The sequence below is a fragment of the Xyrauchen texanus genome, chromosome 47 (genome assembly GCF_025860055.1).
Source record: "Xyrauchen texanus isolate HMW12.3.18 chromosome 47, RBS_HiC_50CHRs, whole genome shotgun sequence".
NCBI classification, from domain to species: Eukaryota; Metazoa; Chordata; class Actinopteri; order Cypriniformes; family Catostomidae; genus Xyrauchen; species Xyrauchen texanus.
The window spans coordinates 3130848-3153436 of record NC_068322.1 but is presented as its reverse complement, the minus strand read 5'-3'; the positions used below and the strand labels follow the sequence as shown (position 1 = coordinate 3153436).

At 39.6% G+C, this 22589-nt stretch overlaps 1 protein-coding gene across 5 annotated transcripts in view; it reads left to right on the top strand.

The window, feature by feature from the left end:
* Nucleotides 1-605: 605 nt before the first annotated feature.
* LOC127639110 (ataxin-7-like protein 1) overlaps nt 606-22589 on the top strand; it is a 32065-nt gene continuing 10081 nt past the window's right edge. The window contains exons 1-13 of one of the 5 annotated variants that reach the window (XM_052120964.1): nt 606-714; nt 1317-1376; nt 1641-1738; nt 5945-6022; nt 7800-7983; nt 8303-8742; nt 10563-10645; nt 10857-11101; nt 11202-11391; nt 11623-11744; nt 13367-14027; nt 16804-17207; nt 17936-17963. In XM_052120964.1, the coding sequence (XP_051976924.1) occupies nt 6007-6022; nt 7800-7983; nt 8303-8742; nt 10563-10645; nt 10857-11101; nt 11202-11391; nt 11623-11744; nt 13367-14027; nt 16804-16821 (1959 nt within the window). In that variant the 5' untranslated portion in view covers nt 606-714; nt 1317-1376; nt 1641-1738; nt 5945-6006 and the 3' untranslated portion in view covers nt 16822-17207; nt 17936-17963. Of the gene's footprint in view, nt 715-1316; nt 1377-1640; nt 1739-5944; nt 6023-7799; nt 7984-8302; nt 8743-10562; nt 10646-10856; nt 11102-11201; nt 11392-11622; nt 11745-13366; nt 14028-16803; nt 18826-22589 lie in introns of those variants that run through there. The other 4 variants (XM_052120961.1, XM_052120962.1, XM_052120960.1 and 1 more) reach the window with 4 other exon arrangements.

Below are 22589 nucleotides of genomic sequence, written 5' to 3'. Positions count from 1 at the left end.
TAGCCTTTAATAATGATAGAATCGTTAAAACTATTTTTTTTTTATATATATATATATATATATATATATATATATATATATATATATATATATATATATATATATATAATGACACATGATTATAAGCACGATATATAATTACAGATTTTATTGTTATTATTATTATTATTATTATTATTATTATTATTGTTAATAGTAGTAGTATATTAGTTATATGAATAATGATTTGTGATGTAATAATGTAATTAAGTAATGACTGATGATATGTATACATTATATAATTTTACATTTTTATAAATGACAAATTTTATATAATATAATAAATAAATGTATTATATTACTATTATTATTATTATTATTATTTAATAAAGGTAACAATAATAATTTCTTTATATAATATGTATTAATTTATTATCAATTTTATGGAAATGTATTAATTAAATATAGACAATTAAATAATATAATTGATAATATTATGATTATAAAGATTTATTATGTAATAGATATATTTATTTCGCCTTTTCGTCTCTGGAAGCCGATTGAAGCCGAGATTCCGACCGAGCTGTGCCGAAGATGACGTCATGTGTTTCGCACGCTTGCTCGTCTCGCTGTCTGCTGCGAAGGAAAAGGCAACAAGGAGGAAGAGCAATGGCGCCACAGTATCGCCGAGCGCACACACAGGACACATTCACTGGTCTTCCCAGCACACTCACTGTAAGTGCATGACTGTCATCATACACTGTTAACATGCGTATTGCGCTTGTTGTTGACACTGTTTTTGAACTGTGATTGAGACATATAGCAGTACGTGCGCGCACGCGCACGTCCACCATGCAAATGTGCTGCGATATATAAAGAACCAGCTGTAAACACACGCGCATGCTTGCATATGAGCATATGTCATGTAAACTGACTGTTTGACATGTGTAAAGGCACTTATGTACTTTTTAAACCAATGCATTGTTATTATGAGTCTGTGAGTGTGTTGAAGTTTAAACTCTCTCTGTGTGTGTCCGTATTTGTGTTTTATGTGGTTGCATTGTGGGATCTAGACAGCCATCTAGCTGAGACTTATGTCTCTGCAGAATAAAAATGGGCGTTTTCAAACCATTGAAATTCCCTATTTTCATTGGAAAGTTTAGAAACGCCCATTTCTGTATGAAAACGCCCGCAGATTAGAAAACACCCATAATTGGTCTGCAGGGGCCTATCCTTGATCTAGCTACCAGGAGCTGTAACTGAACATGTTAACTGTTTGTTTACAGAGTATCACAGATACAGAGATGTTAAACATGAGCTGTCATTGTCATTTTCAGACTTTTACTCAGAAACTCAGCTTTTGAACTGGAGGTTGCTGATCAAACTCTGTAAAGGAGGTGAGTGTGTGTGATTCTGCATGCATGGTGTAAGAATAATCACTGAATGTGTAACAAGCATTATGGTCCTCTGAATGCTTGCATCACAGATCTCTGATCATTATTCATGTGTGATGAGGGGAGAGGTGAATTGACAGGGAAGTGTGTATTTGATTGATGGCTTGAACAAATTGCGTTTAGTGGACATAACTCAAAACAGTGATTTGAAAAGACTCCAATAAATCAATTGTCATATTCAATGGCGCTAATCTGTCTCTGCTGTAGATATGCTCTTGTATGGTCTCTTCCCAACTCATGAGGATTTCAAACCCGTCATTTGCAATGTCTTCAACAAAGCCGTTAAAGCCTCAGGACTCATTACGGTAAGTGTGTGTTTGTTTACTGTTTTCCAGAAAATTATTTGCTGACAGTTATTGTTTGGCGGTTACAGATGAAGCGTGTCATTTCTTGCGCCTTTAACATCACTAAATGTAATTGCAAAAGCCCTGCCCCAAATGCACGCCATTGGTTGAGCTGTTGTTGTTGTTGTTGTTGTTGTTGTTGTTGTTGTTGTGTTAGTCCGATGCTCACGGTGTCACAATCACAGTGTTTACACCTTTTGATGGTAAAAAGTGCCTAAATGATTTGCATGCGCAGAGTGCAAATCATATTGCATGCACATAAAATACCTGCTTCTAGTAACCAATCAAATGAGGTTTTCCTTGACCTGATTACTCTGATCTGATTGGTTTACTAAAGTGACAGACAGCTGCTTCTTCATACGGCTCAGCGTCTTTCCTCTGGGTATCTCTCCTCTCTTAAATATTAAACGGCGCCCCATAGAATGGCATATTAACACCTCTGTTACACCTCTGCCTTATTATGATACAAATTTTTACGGGTTGCCCATGGCAACAACCTAATCTTGCAGTAGTGCTGAGCGCTGCTCTTTTCTATTATGAAAGTTGATGGGGACTGGGGCTGTCAAGCTTGAAAGTGACAAGAAATGCCATAAAAGTAGTCCAAAATGACATGTTATTCACTGATAATCTTCCTCTCTGCTGAAGCTCTGAAAATGGACTGCAAAAGTCAAATGGTCTAGAAAAATTGCACAGCAATGCCATTTGATGGTAGAAGCCATGCCTAGTGACCAAACTTGACTTGGAATATAGCGCTGGAGTTGTATGTGGGTCAATGGCACGACGTTCTTTGTTTGGATCTATTTATTTATTCAAAAATACTTAAAAGATGCAGTTATTCACACAAAGCTATTACTTCAATACACCTTGTTTCATCAGGCCAGAGGACATTTCTCCAAAACGTAAGATCTTTGTCCCCATGTGCACTTGCGAACTGTAGTCTGGCTTTTTTATGGTGGTTTTGGAGCAGTGGCTTCTTCCTTGCGGAGCAGCCTTTCAGGTCATGTCGTTATAGGACTTGTTTTACTGTGGATATAGATACTCGTCTACCGGTTGCCTCCAGCATCTTCACAAGGTCCTTTGCTGTTGTTCTGGGATTGATTTGCACTTTTCGTACCAAACTGTTCATCTTTAGGAGACAGAATGTGTCCACTTCCTGAGTGGTATTATGGCTGTGCATACTATTGTTTGTACAGATAATGTGGTACCTTCAGGCATTTGGAAATTGCTCTACAACCTCCACTCTTCTCGTGTTGGCTTGGAGCAGCTCCACACAGATCAGCTCCAATCTGTCTTTAGTCTCCTGCCCAGAGCACATGTGCTCGCAGAGGTGGTTGCATGGGGACAGGCGGCGGTTGCACGCACTTGCGTTCGGATCACAAGGAAGTCCGTTGGCAGCATGCCCACGCTCTCATGCCTACTGGCCACAACCACATCTTGTTTTCTCAGTCTTGGGAAGGTGAGCTAGCTGTCTCCTTCACTACCAACCCTCTCTTCCCCTGGCACCCCCGTCTTAACCAGCTGCTAGGGTTTAACGCAGGGTTCAACGACTCTCAGCAATTCAGCTCAAAAATACTACAGCCCAGAAAGAGAGAGTGGAATGCCTGCAGCCATAGAGGAGGCATGCTGCTCTCTTGTGTTTTTCTCAGCCTCTCTTTCACCTTCTGTTTTTTTTTACACGTCTCCCCTCAACCGCTACAGCACAGACGGGCGAGGTAAAGACTGCTCCACAACCAACACTTGTGCATTTTTCAGAGCGGACGCTTCTGATCTCTTGCTTCTCTTTCAGTGTACACAAAGACATGCAGTGCCGCCCATACAGGTTTAGTTTTGCTTCAGGCTGTCTGAGAAATGTATGTGTTTGTGAGTGTGTTAATGGCTCTAAAGCAGGGCTAGGCCTCGGTAGTGGTCAACTTCCTGCAGTTGTAAGCCGGATGTAAACAAATGCAGCTCAGCTGGGCACGAGCAGCTCTCTGCCAGGGCTTCCTGTGGACTGTCAAAAGAGTGAAACACTAATCGCTGACTACACACAGATGGGAGGCTTACTCTCTCTCTCTCTCTCTCTCTCTCTCTCTCTCTCTCTCTCTCTCTCTCTCTCTACACACACACAGTGGAAATTTCTGTGTACTCTGTGGGTTGTTTTGATGATAATGGAGTATAGTGAGGGATATCACTGCTACAAAGCTAGTAGGAGTTTGGTGTCAGTTGATGTTGTACTTAGGCCATGTCCACAATAATCCATTTTCATTTGAAACCTACGTTTTCTTACATCATCGTTTTCCAAAGTACACGGTTATGGGGAGTGTTTTCTAAAGTTTTTATTTCTAGTGGTGGAATGAATGCGTTTTCGAACGATAAACGTATTAGGCCACGTCAACACAAATATTTAGAAGTTTGAAAACTTTTATTTTAAGTTTTCTGACGTCGTTGTTCTACAATGCATTTTGTCATGGAGAGCGTTTTTTGAAAGGCTCAGTTTTTGGTGGAGGAATATGCTCCTGCAAACCTGGGGGAGAGACGAGGGGTGGCATGGGGAGAGGGAAAGGGCGAGCGGAGACAGAGAGAGAGAGAAGAACTTGTTCGCCAGCTCCCGGACGCGCTGTTGCCCGATCCTCAACCTCTGGGGGACACCAGCTCGCTCCTCCCCCAGCGGATGGCAGCGAGTCCTCCAGCCCCTGGTAGACGGCCACGGTTCCTCCGGCGAACGGCAGCGACCCCCTCCATCCCCAGGCAGACAGCCGCGGCTGCTCCCCTGGTGGATGGCAGTGGCGAGGACTCCGCGACAATGCATCCCTCCGCTCGGGTGTCGTCAAAACTGTAACGGATAAACCGACGGGCAAGGAGGCGGAGGGAACCAGCTGAACAGTCAAAATAAAGGTTTAATTATATAATTGAACTTAAAACAACATAAAACCTAAACGAACAGACACACATGCAGCTCTCTCTCTCTCTCGAACCGGCGTCTCCGGATGCCCTTTATCTCACTCGCCCGCTGATCAGCTGATTCAGCGCTGGCCGTGCTCCATCATGGCCTGGCCACGCCCTGTTCCTCATCACAGTAATGTAATTCAATACCGTGATAATACCGTACACCGTGATAAAATTTTCAGCAATTATATGACGTGATAATTTTATACCATCACGTGCCTAAGCATGGATGAGGGCCATAAACGGCAAAATTACAAGTTTTGAAATTATAACATATTCGGCCACGCCAACACAATTTATTTTTTTTTTCATTTTTAAAACCTCTGTTTTTAGTTTCTGGATATCATTGTTCTCCAAAGTGTATGGTCATGGAGAGTTTCTCAGTTTTCGTTGTAGGAAATTGCTGAGTCGTCGTAAGCATAATGAAAATAACCTCGGTTTTTAGTTTCCTTAAGACATTGCTTTCCATGTATGTGGTCATGGAGAGCGTTTTCAAAAGTCTCCTATTTTCGGTGAAGGAAAACTTCTATCTAGTGTGGATGAGAGGCAAAATCGTAACGAAAATAATCCTTTTTCATATAAATGCATATTAGCCCATATGCACACTAATACATTTTGGTTAGCTACATTTACGCCTCTCATTCACACTATAATGGCCTTTTTGGCAGGATTGTGGAAGCAAATGGTTTTGCAAGCCGAATACATTGCTGTTGTGTATTTTCTTACACCTTGCACCTTGTTTGGAATCTGCACATCACCTTAAAGGCACGCACACTCTTAATTAATTTGCCTTTTATTATATGTTTTCAACCAATTAACACGGCAAACGTAGCGGACTTTGGCCTTATTCAGTCCAGCTGCAGCGGAGGCACCTACACACCTATTTACACACCTGCCATGAATTTCAGACAAAGTTCAGATTCCCCTGCGCTAAGTGCAGTCGGGCCATTGCTTTATGCACTTAGACACCGGTTAGACCTTCTATGTGAGGGGCTGTCCCCCCGTCAGCGGTGTCTGAGCCTCTAAAATGAGCTCTTTTGAAATCTTACATATGCTCTTGCGGCTCTTGGCTGACATTCACTGGTGGAGAGAGAGCTGCCAGATCCAGCCAGGAGCAGAATATTATTCCCTTTTGAAAGGTTTGAAATGCCAAACATCAAGAGGTTATGTATTGTATCACCTTGAATTATGTTGTTATTTACCGTATGTGTGTGTTTGATCATGTTTCGTTTGTAATTGCAGGTAGTTGGGGAACAGAACAGTGAGTAGAGAGGAGTGGACGCTACCCCATCCCCCCCAGAGTCATGCATAGCAAAAACCGTAAGCGTGTTAACACCTGTCCAGTCTTGTCTTTTTAAAATGTTTTACTTGTACAATCCAACTACCATGATTCCAGTGATGAAGTATTGACTGAAGATACATAGGTTGGAGAAACAATACAATGGAATGATACAAATGAAGGGGACATTTGCTTCAAATGTTTTGTTTTGTTTTGCATGCACATGGGCTGTTTTTCGATTTTAACATGTGCTTGACCAGGGGTTTTCAAACTTTTCGATGCCTAGGACTCCCAAATATAATGATACCCTTTGCGAGTGACATCATTTCCTAAAATATAAAGGCAGCTATGCATTTTCATGGATAAAGACTAAATTATACTGTGTGAAAAACACAGTAAGTGTGTTATTATAAAGGATGGCTACTTACAATGGATGTCAATGGGGCCAATCTGTAAATGTTAAAATACTCACTTTTTCAGAAGTATAGCCACAAGACATTCAGCGGATTCTTTCCTTCAACCCTGATCAGTCCCCCATTCCCTGACATGCTTCACCGTTGGGATGGTATTGCACAGGTGATGAGCGGTGCCTGGTTTCCTCCAGACATGATGCTTGGAATTGAGGCCAAACAGTTCAATCTTCGTTTCATCAGACAAGAGAATCTTATTTGTCACATTCCCAGAGTCCTTTTGGTGCTTTCTTGCAGGAGAGTCTCCGTCTGGCCACTCTGCCATAAAGCCCAGATCGGTGGAGTGTTGCAGTGATGGTCATCCTTCTGCAAGTTTCTCCCATCTCCACACATGATCTCTGTAGCTCAATCACAGTGACCATCAGGTTCTTGGTCACCTCTTTTACCAAGGCCCATCTTCTCTGCCGATTGCTTAGTTTGGCCGGGTGGCAAGAGTCCTGGTTGTTCCAAACTTCTTTCATTTAAGAATTATGGAGGCCACTGTGCTCTTGGGAACCTTCAATTCAAGGGGTCTGAATGAATTAAGTGTGATACTAAAATATTTTATGAGTTTTAACAGAAGAATTAATGTAAGTGCTTTTATAAAATTATAAGCTTTACATTTACGCCTTTAAACACTCAAAAAATTGGCCCCATTAACTTCCATTTTAATCAACATTATGCCACAAATGCTGTCGATTTGAGCATAACTTGTATTTATAAAAAAAGCAAAAATCTGTGAGTGGGGCTGTAAAGGGAATATAAGGGAAAGGAGGAAGCTTGACAATATAAATAATAGTTTAATGAAAAACTTAAACAAAAGACACAAACACACACATGACGGTCAGCTGGCCATAAACGATCTCTCTCTCTGTTGCACAACCATCTGCAGTCGGCCCAATTCCCAATGCACTCTAAGTCCTCGTGGTGGCATAGTGCCTCGCCTCAATCCGAGTGGCGAAGGACGAATCTCAGTTGCCTCCCTGTCTGAGACCGTCAATCTGCGCATCTTATCACGTGGCTTGTGGAGCGTGTTACCGCGGAGACGTAGCGTGTGTGGAGGCTTCACGCTATTCTCTGCAGCATCCTCGCACAACTCATCATGTGCCCCACCGAGAGAGATAACCTCATTATAGCGACCACGAGGAGGTTACCCCATGTGACTCTACCCTCCCTAGCAACCGGGCCAATTTGGTTGCTTTGGAGACCTGGCTGGAGTCACTCAGCACACTCTCGAATATTGTAGACTATTTATAGGTCACAAATCAAATAAACCTTTCTGATATATTGATCTGTTACTCACTACTTTTTAATTAGCGAGTACTCACGGTTGTGTTACTGTGTCTATATTTAATATAATGTTCTTCAGAGAGGAGGCAGTGCTCGCCCAGCAGCTCCAGAACCCCTTTAGTTCCTGTCAAGGGTAAGAAGTCTGTGGGTCAGCGTGAGGTGGAGCCGCTACCCTTCCGGATCCCTCGTGATTATCCCCACTCCCGCTTCAGCAAGGCACCACTGGCGGTCTACCCGCCCAAGGGAGCACGAGCCAAGGCCTGGTGGGTACACGTGTCCAGTCATCCGTCTGGCAAACACAGGATGATCATCTAGTTTAAATGTTATAAAGAGTGCAAAATAAAGCACTCATGATTCAGTTTCACTCTTTTCTCGGAGACTGACGGGTAAAAAATATTCATCAATCAGTCCCAATAAAATGGCAAGATCAATCTATCACTTTTACTCAAAATTATTAAGTAGAAAATAGCAAATCACACTTGGTATAAATAGTAAAGGTGCATATACTGTATGTTTGCCACCAATATTTGTTGAATTGTTGCATTGCTCTTAGTGCAATAAGTGTCTCTTTTTTTACTGCAGTGTTTCTTTACCTGTCGTCAGTCTAGAGAAGATGCCGTGCTTCAACAGATCGGAGAGTGCGCAAATAAAAGTCAACTCCACTTCTCCTATGGCAGGTTCTTCTCGTTCATTCTCTTTTTCCTCTTCCTCTCCATCGTCTACTTCTCTCGATTCCTTCATGACATCACCAGCATCACATAAGAACCAGGAGAAAACAGTAAACGGTCGTGGTCCTGGTACTCCTCGCTCCATCACGCCTCCATCGCTGATTGACAGGCGGCCCAGCCCGTCACGGTCACCCTTGGAGAAACGACCTGCCCCCTCTCCCTCCTCACAGGAGAGGAGACCTGCAGCTTCCACGTCTCCATCCTTATTGGACAGGAGGACGATAGTCACGCCCCTTCCCCCAGACAAGAAGCATCAGATTGGAGCCAAAGGCGGGGGACCCAGGAGAGTGTCAGGTGAGTTGCAGATTATCATTTTTAAGAAATATGTTTAAAAATGATTAACTTTTGTTTTGTGCTGCATTTATGGCACTAGGTGTCAGCTCAACATATATACGAATATTACAGATAGATGGATGGATGGATGGATGGATGGACGGATACTGTAGATAGATAGATGCAAATCTTTTTAGGCAAGTCAAGCCACTCGGCGGCCATCTTTGGAATGCTCTTGGGCAGCTATTTTCTATGTAAACAAGCAGCATACAAGTGCAGCTCCTATCTACTGTACTTGAATGGGGAAAGACGGAAATCTCCAAACCGGTTTGTCAAGAGAGCATATTTCAAATCAGCAGTAAAACCTGGCAAGACTGGTATCATAAATTGTGCTTCTTTGACTTAGATTATGTATAGCTAATGCGCATTCTTGGGTTGATTGGCAGATTATGTCTGTATCTACATGATTGGTTTGTTTACCTGTAAGGTGAAACTTTTTTAATCCATTGACTGTTGGGCATTCCAGTTTCTCCCATTCATTTTAATAAAGTGATCTGTCTCTGCTATATAGTCTCTAGATGGATGGATGATAATAATAATTCCTCACATATTATATAGCACTTTTCTAGACACTCAAAGCGCTCCATATAGTATGGAGGAATCTCCTCATCCCACCTGGATGATGCAATGGCAGCCATAGTGCGCCAGAACGCCCACCACACACCAGCTATTGGTGGAGAGGAGAGGAGAGTGATGTAGCCAATTCAGGGATGGAGATTATTAGGAGGCCATGATAGATAAGGGCTAATGGGGGGAATTTGGCCAGGACACCGGGGTTACACCCCTACTCATTACGAGAACTGTCCTGGGATTTTTAATGACCACAGAGAGTCAGGACCTCGGTTTAACGTCTCAATTGAAAGATGGTGCTTTTTTATACTATAGTGTCCCCATCAATATACTGGGGCATTAGGACCCACACAGACCATAGGGTGAGCACCCCCTGCTGGCCTCCCTAATACCACTTCCAGCAGCAACCTTGGTTTTCCGCAGGAGGTCTCCCATCCAGGTATTGGCCAGGCTCAACCTTGCTTCGCTTTAGTGGGCAACCAAGCAAGGATGGATGGATGGATGGGATGGAGGGATGGATGGATTTGAGGGAGGGATGGGATGGATGGATTTGAGGGATGGGATGGATGGATTGGATGGATTGGATGGGATGGGATGGGATGGAGGGATGGGATGGATGGATGGATGGATGGATGGATAGATTGAGGGATGGATGGATTGGAGGGATGGGATGGATGGATTGACGGATGATGGGAGGGATGGGATGGATGGATTGGAGGGATGGGATGGATTGATGGTATGGATGGATGGATTGGAGGGATGGGATGGATGGATTGATGGATAGATGGGATGGATGGGAGGGATGGATTGGAGGGATGGGATGGATGGATTGGATGGGATTGGATGGATGGATGGATGGATGGGATGGATGGATGATGGGATGGGATGGATGGATTGGAGGGATGGATGGATGGATGATGGGATGGGATGGATGGATGGATTGATGGGATGGATGGATGGATTGATGGGATGGATGGATGGATGGGAGTGGATGGGAGGGATGGATTGGAGGGATGGGATGGATGGATGGATGGGATGGATGGAAAGATTAATAAAACTAATAATGATCCAAAACTAATAATTTTAGTCTTTTGTTTAGGGATTTTAGAAAAACATGTTTAAGGTATTCATGTTTCCGTATGTTTTGTTGTTGTTGTTTTATGCGGGGTTTTTTTTCTTTCGGTTTTGTTTTGTTTTGCTTTGTCGTACAGGGAGGGTCTTTGATCCTAACAAACACTGTGGAGTTTTGGACCAAGAAACAAAGAGGCCTTGCACTCGTTCTTTAACCTGTAAGGTTGGTACTGTTCATTTCCTGCAGTAAAACTTAAACATATCTCACATATAGTGACGTATGTCATCTTTATAAGCAATAATAAGTGTGCATGCTTTCTGTGTAGACACTTTCTACTTAATAATGATACATAAAATAGAGTTGAATGTGTTTGATCAAAATGATCATATGGCACTACATCAAACTGTATTTAATGCGTTCCTACATGTTGTAGACTCACTCGCTGACCAATCGCCGAGCCGTTCCAGGACGGAGAAAACATTTTGACATTCTTCTTGCTGAGCACAAGGGGTGTGCGAAGGAGAAGGAGGTTGGGCAAAAGAAGGAAGTTCAAGCCGGCAGCCAATCAGTGCATCTGACACAGTCACATGAGACAGCACTCAGCCTATCCGCAAGCTGTCCAAATGGCAAGACCACACCCACTCTGAAATTGCGGCTGGCCAATTCTCACATACACAGGTTTGTGCTGCTGATTGCATAAGAATAAGCAGTCTAACTTGTGTTTATTTAGTGAAAAACAGTGTGGAAAATATCTTCCATCTTATCTTTATCTCTGCAGAGTGTCTGGTATCGGTCCTGTGGTTCTCAGCTCGACACCTGTACCTCCTCTTCCTCCTGAAACCGCATCCAGCTGGCAGAGATGCAGCGGAGATACCCATCTGTCCAGCGACGAGGGAGAGACAGATCTCTCCGAGGAGTCAGAGAAGCCGTCGTGGCATTACTCGACTCATCACCCTCGACCCATGAGTGTGAGCTGAACAAGACACTAATCTCATACTGACATGCACAACTACATCCCCTGAAAAAAACACAAAGTATTTAAAGTAAAAACCAGAAACATCATATTGATGTAACTTTGAGTATCATTTGAGCCCCAGAAAGTATTTGTCATGACATTATATAACAAAGTATGCTATAATCTTAGATATTTTGTCCATGCCTCCTCAATCGGAAAAACATTCTCTCCTCGTGTGTGTTAGTGTTGTGCGTTCAGCAGTCGTATGATGGGGAGGGGTCACTATTTGTTCGACAGACGGTGGGACCGTGTACGGCTGGCGCTTCACTGCATGGTGGAAAAACACGTCAACTCTCTGATGTGGAGGTGAACATCTCACTTACTTAGTTTACATGTCTGTCTGTCTGTCTGTCTGTTAGCTAAACATCTGCTTCATATGTTGTGGATATGTGGTTCAGAGAAGCCTGTTTTGGGATTTCTTTGCATGGTGACATGCAAATTCTCATTACTGTAAAGCAAATGTTAGTTATCATTATTTTAATACAGTTTTATTAATAATAATAATAATGTAATGGGAAGAATCTCATTACTGTAATGCAAATCTTACCTTTAGTACATTTTAATTATCAATAATAATTTTATGAAAAAATCTTATTAATGTAAATATTACTTTTCATTATTTTAATGCATTTTATTAACAATAATACACTAAAATATTCTCATTGCTGAAGTGTAAATTTTATCATTAATTTGATATATTTTTATTATTTAAAATAATTTAATGCAAAAATATGATTTATAATTTTTTATTAATAATAATTTAATGAAAACAATTCTCATTACTGTAATGCAAATCTTATTTATTTTTAAAAACATTATTATTATTATTATTATTATTATTATTAAATAATAATTAAATTAAAAAAAATCACTCCTGTAATGCAGACCTTATCATTGCTTTAATACATTTTTATTAATAATATTTTATTTATAATTATTAAAAATAATACAAGGAAAAATATTGTCATTGATGGAATATAAATCTTATTAATCATTATTTTGCTACATTTTCATAATTATTAATTATTTTATGAAAAAAAATCTCATCTATCATTATTTTAATACACTTAATGAAAACAATTCTCATTACTGTAATGCAAATCTTATCACTGTTTTAATACATTTTTATAATCAATAATGTCATGAACCTCTCAACCATTTTTAGATGAACGCCCCCCAACTTCATTACATTATTACATCAGTAATTAAATGACCGAGTTGGAACTCCTCAAGACAAGCAAAGCCAGTTATATTTTCTTACACTCAAAAAATATATTGTAGCCTGTTTTTTTAAGCTATAGGATTGACACATTTAGGAATGACTCTTCGAGTAAAATCGCCCCTGCTCTGCTCTGTCCATTGATCCGTATCCAACTACAGAGTCATACAGGTGCATTAGCAGATGTTGTGACTCCGACTCTCTATTTATACTTCAGAATCAGATGAACCGCGGTACAAATGCGTAGCAACCCGTATAATGGAGAACTGGTATCTTCCAAGACTAGATAGGACTAAGAGGAACTTGACGATCGATTGAACGCCCCCCATTTGTAACCTAACGCCCCGCTCTCTACTAATTTGCTCTCAGAAGCCCCTTGCATTGTTTTAACGCCCCCTAGGGGGCAGTACCGCACCCCATTGAGAACCTCTGCTGTAAATCATTATTAATAATGTGAAAAATTTGCATTGCTGAAATGTAAATCCAATTTATCAGTATTTTAGTAATAGAGTAATTTAGAATAACAATTTAATGAATTAATGTAATAAAACATTAGTGGTCTTATAAATAGGCATTTTCCCCCTTTGTTTTGTGTGACGTTGACATATTTTTGTCAGTACAATTTGTGCAGTGTTGTATTATTTAGGTCAGCGACACACCACATAGCTTCCTACCACAGACTGATGATGTCACATCCTGTTTGTCACAGGAAAGTCCCCCTGGCGGTGGAGAGCATGACTGCTGCTTCCCCCTTCCCATCTGAGGTGTCTCAGCTCAACTCACCCTTTTTCCCCAGCCACAGGCTCATGGCTCCTCTTGACAGGGTGTCCATGCTCCCCTACTCCTCATCTTTACTGCACAACGGCTCTGGGGTCTTCAGGGACCCCAAGCCAGGGCCTAAACTGCAGCTGACGAAACCGGCCAAGCCACTCAAAGCCTCAGGGGAAGGACCGGGACCCAAAAAACGGAATTCTGAGTCTGCGGCTTACCGGAAGAACAGCGGGAACAGTGGGAACAGCTACCATCTGCCACTGGGTGCAGCGCACATCAGTAACGGAACCGCAGCCATTAGCGTGCGGGCGAAGCCGCGGCCTGGCGGACAAGGCCCGAGGGAGCAGGACAGGTACGGAGGTGTGGAGCTGTCTCTCACTCAGGCGCTCACCGGGGATCACGGGGCCGTCTCGTCACCGAGTCCTCTGCCATACGGCTCATCTGGTGGGAGGAAACGCAAGAGTTTTGGATCAAGTGCGGGCAGCGAGAAACCCAGTAAAACCACCAAAGCAACAGCACTGGACGCAATATTCAGGAAAAGCAGCAGCAGTCTGTTGTCGTCGGTCGCGGAAACACCCCACGGCGCCCTCTCTAGACAGGTAAACTCCAACTCATCCAGTTGTTTTGTAAAGAAATTCAAATGCAGACACAATTTAAACTTATCTACAGGGTTAATGAAGCATTTACGCATGTTCAAACTTTTGACTGAAAGTGTTTAGTTGGAAATGTGAGCTAACAATTCCTATAGCTGGGTGATTCTCACGAAACCTGTATATCCTGGTCATATTTAACCTCAAATCAAAGTACATTATTTGTATATATTAAATCTACAGTGATTTAAATATAGTTCTATTGTGCATGATGAAATTTAAGCCTGCATTTAGGAAAATTCAGCATTTTTGCATTATTTTAAGGACATTAAACACATTTTACCTCCCAATTCTCTTTCCGTAACATTTCCAAACGTTTTAACTATTCCCATTATTTTCTATTTGGTAAACATAGTAAAACAATACAACAAAAGATACAAGAGAGAACTACTATGATTTATAAATACTTCACAGCTTAAAGCTGCTCCATAGAACTGTGTGCTCTCTAGCGACACCTGTGGTTGAAACGTAAAATTGCAAGCAGTTTGTGGAAGAACACTTTACGTCAGTCGTGTTTCGGCCCTGCTCTTCTGGCGGATGAATCTCATGATTTCAGGTTACCTGGACATCACCTGTGTGTGTGATCATGACTGGAGATGTTCAGAGCCGGAGTCATAACGTGCTGTTTTCATGTTGATATTATGTTATTCGAGTAAACATTTAAAACCGAAATATTTCTTGCTTTGTTGAAGTTATAAAACACTCGTATTTACATATTTTTAATGAATGAACAAATGTTAGACTTCTAGCACTTTTCTGATACTGCACTCAAAGAGCTTTTACCTTGATTACAAACCGCCACCAGTTACCAGTGATATATCTGATATGAGTTCAATGGAAGACTCTATTATTTTATATTGCAGTGCTGTAAAAACGTATTTGTCCCATTCCTGATTTCTTCTATTTTTGTGCATTTATAATAATAAATTGATTAAACGAGATATATCTTTGCAGAACTGATTTAGTTTAGCCACATTGGAGGATTTTCGAGCATGAACTGCCCGTTTAAGGTCCTGCCACAACATCTCAATCAGGTTCAAGTCAGGACTTTGACTAGGCCACTCCGAAACTTAAATTTAGCTTCTTTTGAGCCATTCAGAGGTGGACTTGCTCCTGTGGATCATTGTCTTTCTGCATAATCCAGTTGTGCTTGAGCTTCAACTCAGGGACTGATGACGGGACGTTCTCCTTTAGGATGTTCTGGTAGAGAGCAGAATTCATGTTTTCCTCAATTATTGCAAGTCACCCTGAAGCAGCAAAGCATCCTCACACCATCACACTACCACCATCATGTCTGACTGTAGATATGATGCTCTTTTGGTGTAATTCTGTGTTTTATTTACACCAGATGTACCGAGACCCCGTCTTCCAAACAGTTCCACTTTCAACTCTTCAGTCCACAGAACTTTCTCCCAAATGTTTTGAGGATCATCAAGGTGTGTTTTGGCAAATTTCAGACGAGCTTTAATGTTCTTCTTGGGCTGGCAATGGTTTTCACCTCGTCACTCTTCCATGGATGGCATTTTTGCCCAGTGTCTTTCTGATAGTGGAGTCATGAACGGTGACCTTTATTGATGAGAGAGAGGCCTGCAGTTCCTTGGATGTTGTCCTTGGCTTTTTGTGACTTCCTGGATGAGTCGTCGCTGTGCTCTTGGGGGAATTTTGGAAGGTCGGCCACTTCTGGGAAGGTTCACTGCTGTGCCAAGTTTTCTGTATTTGGAGATAATGTCTTTGAAATGGCTTCGCAACCCTTCCCAAACGCATTTTGTTTGAATTTTTGGAAACAATTTAGTATGAGATGTACACAAAAACAGAAGAAATCAGGATGGGGGCAAATATTTTTTCACAGCACTGTATAATGTACCATGTTCTAAAAATTGCAAACACTTTTTATTTTTAAAGATGAAATAGAAATGCGTCATTCCTGCTTAAAAAAACAGGCTACAATTTGGGGTAAGGGAATTAAGTAAAGGGGCGTTCATGCAAAAAAGGTTGAGAACCACTGTGCTAGAAGGACTGTAGCGATAGCTTGTGCATTTCTTCGACTGGGGCAAAACAAATGGTAAAACAGCGGCACACACACTCTTAGGGTAACTGGAAACAACAGCAATGTTCTAAAATAGTAAGTACAAATGTTACAGTAACTTCACCGGACAATGTAGATACATCGCAGTCGGTTATCACACGAGTATTGTTCGGGTCATACAAGCATGAGAAGCAATATAAGCTTCAACAACATGAGAACTTATCCAAGCATTATAGCAGTGTGGGGCGGCCGTGGCTCAGGTGGTAGAGCGGGTCGGCTGCTAATCACAGGGTTGTTGGTTCGATTCCCGGCCCACATGACTCCACATGCCAAAGTGTCCTTGACAGTGAACCCCAAGTTGCTCCCAATGGCAGGCTAGCACCTTACATGCCAGCTCTTCCGCCATTGGTGTATGAGTGTGTGTGTGTGTGTGTGTGTGTGCGTGTGTGTGTGTGTGTGTGTGTGTGTGTGTGTGTGTGTGTGTGATTGGGTGATTGTGACCCAATGTAAAGCACTTTGGTAACCTCTAAGGTTAAGTTTTTCCTCCAAAAGTGCAGCAATTGAATATAAGTTGTTTCCGTTATTGCTAAAAATCAATTTCTCGAACTATTACTTCCTTAACTTACTGTTTCGATCCGTTTCATTAAATCTTGCAGACACAGTCATGATAACCACTAACCTTATTTGTGTTTATTTTAGCCCAACGTACTTCACTGATGCTGTGGGACGTCTTTTGCAAATCATGTGGTTCATTTCAGGCTGTAGGACACCGGAGACGCCGAGCCCGGCACACTACACTTCAGTTACATCATGTTATTTCTTTAGACCACACCCCTTTAGGAATAAACTGCACATCTACAAGTATAAAAATAATAATTCCTCTCAATCAAGGCCCATCCTGTCAATAGCAACTGCAGTGTCACGCACATTCAGATTGTGTCTCGTTCACAACAAACACGTCTCAGACATCCAGCGACGCACGTATGGAGTGTTATTTTTCTACGCATTTAAACGGGGAATCGTTCGTGAGCGACAATAAGGAGGAAAAGTCTTCAGACTCGACTGTGTCTCTCTAAAGTGCACTTAATTTCATACCTGAGGAGGTAAATCAAGTTTCAACCAAGGGAATATTTTCAAGGCGCTTTTTTGGCAAGCTGTATTTTTTTGTATCGGATGAATTCAGGTTTTTGAGTGTTTCGTTTTACGAGGAATATAAAGGACTCGCACCCCAATTGTAAAGCAACTTAACCGGTGGATTAATTTAGCATATTAATTTATGGTATTAATTTTCTAACTGGCCTAAATAGCGGGTCACATGTTGAGCAGAAGTATATTTCTATGCGTTTTAAATGTTTAAAGTATTATAGAGACCCTATTGTTGGAAATGTGTACATATCTTAATCTAAATGTTTTTTATTTTATTTATTGTTAGCATCTTTGAGGTCAAATGATCTTCCTTAAGTCACATGCATATTCATACAGATGGTTTGTTATGAAAGGGCCTTGCATACCTTATATTTGTTTATTTTATACTCTACCGGGACATTTCTACAGGAATGGTACAGTTGCAGTGAGCCATGTTGGCGATCAGCACAGGTCTGTAGCCTGGAGGTTGCCAATTTTGTTTCGTTAGGGTCATGCGTGCACCTGAATATAAATGTTTGCTATTGGTCAGCTGGGTGTGATGTCATAACCCGCCTTTGCCATTCATTCTTAATATACTGGTTCCTGGTTTTATGGTGCACAATTCATACGTGCATTTTATTCCAATGCAAATAACATTTGTCGTAACTTGATCCGCCTTTGAAACAACTTTTCGGCTTTTTTTCAGCTGATGTCACCTAGTGCAAAGACATCACACTCCGTGATCTCAAAAACCAAGCGTTTGTTTGCTGTGACCGACTGATTATTACCGTGTTGCCTTGCTGCCAATGCAAAACTCTCTATAGGTCGACTGCCAGCTAGAAACCAACCCCGGATCCCTTCCAAGCCACCGGTCATGGGTGAAGTGCTTCCATGTGGAGTTGTCTCTGCAATGTTTTGTGTATGTAGTACAGCACCTCGTGCTTGAGGTCAGAGGTCAAAGAGCTGTGAAGTTACCTCTACGCCACACCTTTATCATCTGTAAGGAAAGAAAAAATGCCTGTATTAAAAGGACAATTGGATGTTTTGTATCGTCGTATCCAACCATTAGAGACACGAGCTCTGTTCAATAGAATTATTTTTGGAAGAATATCTATTTTTGAGAAAAGAGTGAAGGACTGCATCGGTATAAAAGTACTGAAACTGTGTTTAAAAGAAATAATGTGAATATTGAGGAAACCCTTGGGGTCACATTGAAGTTAAGAGTCTTTGTTTTGGTTTAATAGTGCCACTAATCTCGGTGTACTACAGTTCAACGGGACGTTTGCCAGAATGAGTCTATAACAGCTTTGACGTTTTCTACCAGATGCTTTTAAACACGTCCCACAGCTTAGAAATGGTTTAGAAATGAACGAATGTGCTACTTCAAACTGTTTCTGTCATTCATTATGGCATAGCAGTACCATTTCATTGTGTTTTATATGGTTTTGTTTGTTTGTCTATATTTTGCTTTCTTTATTTGGGTTTTGTTTTTTGTTTTGATTTGTTCCATTTGATTTTGTTTTATTAATTTCCGTTTTATTTTAATAGTTTTTTATATTGTTCAGTTTATTATTTATTTATTTTTACTTTAATTTGTTTTATGTTTATAAATGTTTATTATATTTAATTTGTTTTTATTTTAATAGTTTTTTTATTTTTACATTTATTGTTTTTGTTTTATTTATTCATTAATTTTTTTATTTGTGTTTGATTATAATTGATTTGTAATTTATTTGTTGTGTTTTATTTTATTTGTTTTCTTTTATTAATTTAGTTTTATGTATGTTATTATAGTTTTGTTTTGCTTTGATTTGTTCTGTTTTTTTATTATTTTTATTTTGTTTAATTTATTATTTTTGTTATTTTTTATTTGTTTTGCTTTGATTAGTTCTGTTTTTTTATTATTATTATTTTGTTTAATTTATTATATTTGTAATTTTGTTTTGTTTTTCCTGGATTTGTTCTGTTTTTTTATTAATTATTATTATTATTATTATTATTTTGTTTAATTTATTTTGTTTTTAATTTAGTTTTTTATTATTATTATTTTAATTTATTATTTTTGTTATTTTTTTATTTGTTTTGCTTTAATTTATTTGTTTTTTATTATTATTATTATTATTTTGTTTAATTTATTATATTTGTAATTTTGTTTTGTTTTCCTGGATTTGTTCTGTTTTTTTATTATTATTATTATTATTATTATTATTATTATTATTATTTTGTTTAATTTATTATTTTTAATTTATTTTTTTATTATTATTATTTTAATTTATTATTTTTGTTATTTTTTTTATTTGTTTTGCTTTAATTTATTTGTTTTTTATTATTATTATTATTTTGTTTAATGTATTATTTTTGTTATATTTTATTTGTTTTGTTTTGCTTTGATTTGTTCTGTTTTTTTATTATTATAATTTTGTTTAATTTATTATTTTTGTAATTTGTTTTGTTTTGCCTGGATTTGTTCTCTTTTATTATTATTATTTTGTTTAATTTATTATTTTTGTTATTTTTTATTTGTTTTGTTTGAACTCTGTCCTGTTGTTTTCATACCTTTTGGTTCAATGGACTTACTTACTACCATTATAAGGAATTGAAGTGGCATTCAAATTTGAATGATCTCTTTCAAATGTAATGATTTTATAGTCAGCTATATTTTGATGAGACACATTGAACTCACCTTGGCCCACATGCAACATACCACACATATGTTCTTTCCTGAAGCAATATGAATTGATTCTCCTAAATTGTTCTTCATTCAGTCACTGCTTAGTTCATTACTTCTGATAAGAACATGTTTTGTTGCATAAGTGTGCTTAGTACTACTATGCCATTATTAGCGAATGTTTATGATAATGATTATTTGTAATTACACTTCATAAGCAGCCCGGTTACTGTAGTTCATGACTGCATATAAGTGTATTCCTCTGGAAAAGAAGCTCCTGTTTTATCCATTTGTTTATAGATGTATTATAAGGTACACCTTGAGTGCTTAAATGTGACCCAGCCATATGAATTACAAAGATTTTGAAGGCCTTATTTTTATACCTGGACTAAACAATACCTAAACAATCTAAATCGCACATAAGAGGTATTAATTAGACCATGATCTCATTCCTAAGACGATCCATGTCCTTTATAAACTTTGTGACTTGTTTGCCCTGTGTTCTCAACAATGATATATGGATGTTATTTTCAGGTTTGATATTTTGCATTTCAGTGGTTACAGAAATACATTTTTCTTTCCTGCTTTCTTGCATTCTTGATTTGCATTGGCGTGTCTGTACACCAAGAGTTTATTTATAATGCTTCATACAAAAGAGGGTAAACTCAAGCCGCTCTCTTGTGAATAAAGGGAATGGTTGTCTTCTTTTAAGACCCCTTCACCTGTTGATTCTGAGGTTAGAATTACTTGGGCTCAATAAGATCCTGTATGTGTTATGCGCTGATGCAGTGGAACCTGCTAGATAAAGAGAGACAGTTGAAGTCAGAAGTTTACATACACTTTAGTATTTGGTAGCATTGCCTTTACACTGCTTAACTTAGGTCAGACATTTTGGGTATCCTTCCACAAGCTTCTCACAATAGGTTGCTGGAATTTTGGTCCATTCCTCCAGACAGAACTGGTATAACTGAGTCAGGTTTGTAGGCCTCATTATGGCCAAAATGTTACATTTTTGTTTCATCAGACCAGAGGACATTTCTCCAAAACGCCCATGTGCACTTGCAAACTGTAGTCTGGGTTTTAATGGTGGTTTCGGAGCAGTGGCTTCTTCCTTGCTGAGCAGCCTTCCAGGTCATGTCGATATAGGACTTGTTTTACTGTGGATATAGATACTCGTCTACCTGTTTCTTCTAGCATCGTCACAAGATCATTTGCTGTTGTTCTGGGATTGATTTGCACTTTTCACATCAAACTAGGTTCATCTTTAGGAGACAGAATGGGTCTCCTTCCTGAGCGGTATGATGGCTGCGTGGTCCCATGGTGTTTATACGTGCGTACTATTGTTTGTACAGATGAACGTGGTACCTTCAGGCATTTGGAAATTCCTCCCAAGGATGAACCAGACTTGTGGAGGTCCACAATTGTTTCTGAGGTCTTGGCTGATTTCTTTGTATTTTCCAATGATGTCAAGCAAGGTAGGCCTTAAAATACATCCACATGTACACCTCCAATTCAGTACACCTCCTATCAGAAGCTAATTGCCTAAAGGCTTGACATTTTCTGGAATTTTCCAAGCTGCTTAAAGGCACAGGTAACTTAGTGTATGTGAACTTCTGACCCACTGGCATTGTGATATAGTCAATTAAAAGTGAAAATATCAGTATGTAAACAAGTGTTGGAAAAATTACTCGTGTCATGCACAAAGTAGATGTCCTAAACAACTTCCCAAAACTATAGTTTGCTAATATTAAATCTGTGGAGTGGTTAAAAAATGTGTTTTAATAACTTCAACCTAAGTGTATGTAAACTTCTGACTTCAGCTGTAGATACTATATGCATTGCATACTTCAATAATAGCTTAAAAAATGATTTACTCACAATTATTGTAACTTTCAAAAATCGAATTCAAACCGGTATTTGCGAAACAATGATAGTGTAATGTAATGATGCAATTTTGTAAATTAAAATGACATCACAGATTATGTAGAATGTGATGCTAATGTATTTAAATAGTTTTTTGTCCAGATGTCTGCAATGATTGAACAGGTTTGCGTGCTGGCTGTTGATGTCGAGCACGAGCTCATAAACAAGAGACGCACGTGCACACATAAATTAATTTTGGAGTTAATTGACTGGAATTTTATATATATATACACATACATACACACACATACATTATACTTTAGCTTACTCGTAGTCTATATAATGTAAATAATAGTACTTCTAAAAACATCATGTAACATTTTAATTGCTAAAAATAAGAATTTAAAACTTTTGCACTGGCATTTAATTTGATAGCCTATTTAAAATAGCCATCATGGCTATAATAGTTATAATAAACGTATGACTCTACCCAAAAGTGATATACAGTGCACTTATTGCCCCTTGCCCAACATAAACGCCTTGATCAATCACGCAATGGTTACAGTTCATGAATCAGCGCTTATAGGGTTCGAACCTGCAACTTTGTCCAGCTCATTAACCGCTAGGTCACACACCACCCTGATAAATCTCCAGTCTCTGCACAACAGGGCATGTGCATGTGCATGTGCTGCTGCTGGTGGAGAGAGACACATTGACGCGCTCGGAGGCGTAACACGATCCGAGAGCTCATAGACTCCAAAACTCGCAGTCTCTACCCGGAATCTCAGCACTTTATCGGTAAGAAGAGCCTTCATTTAAGTCCGACTAC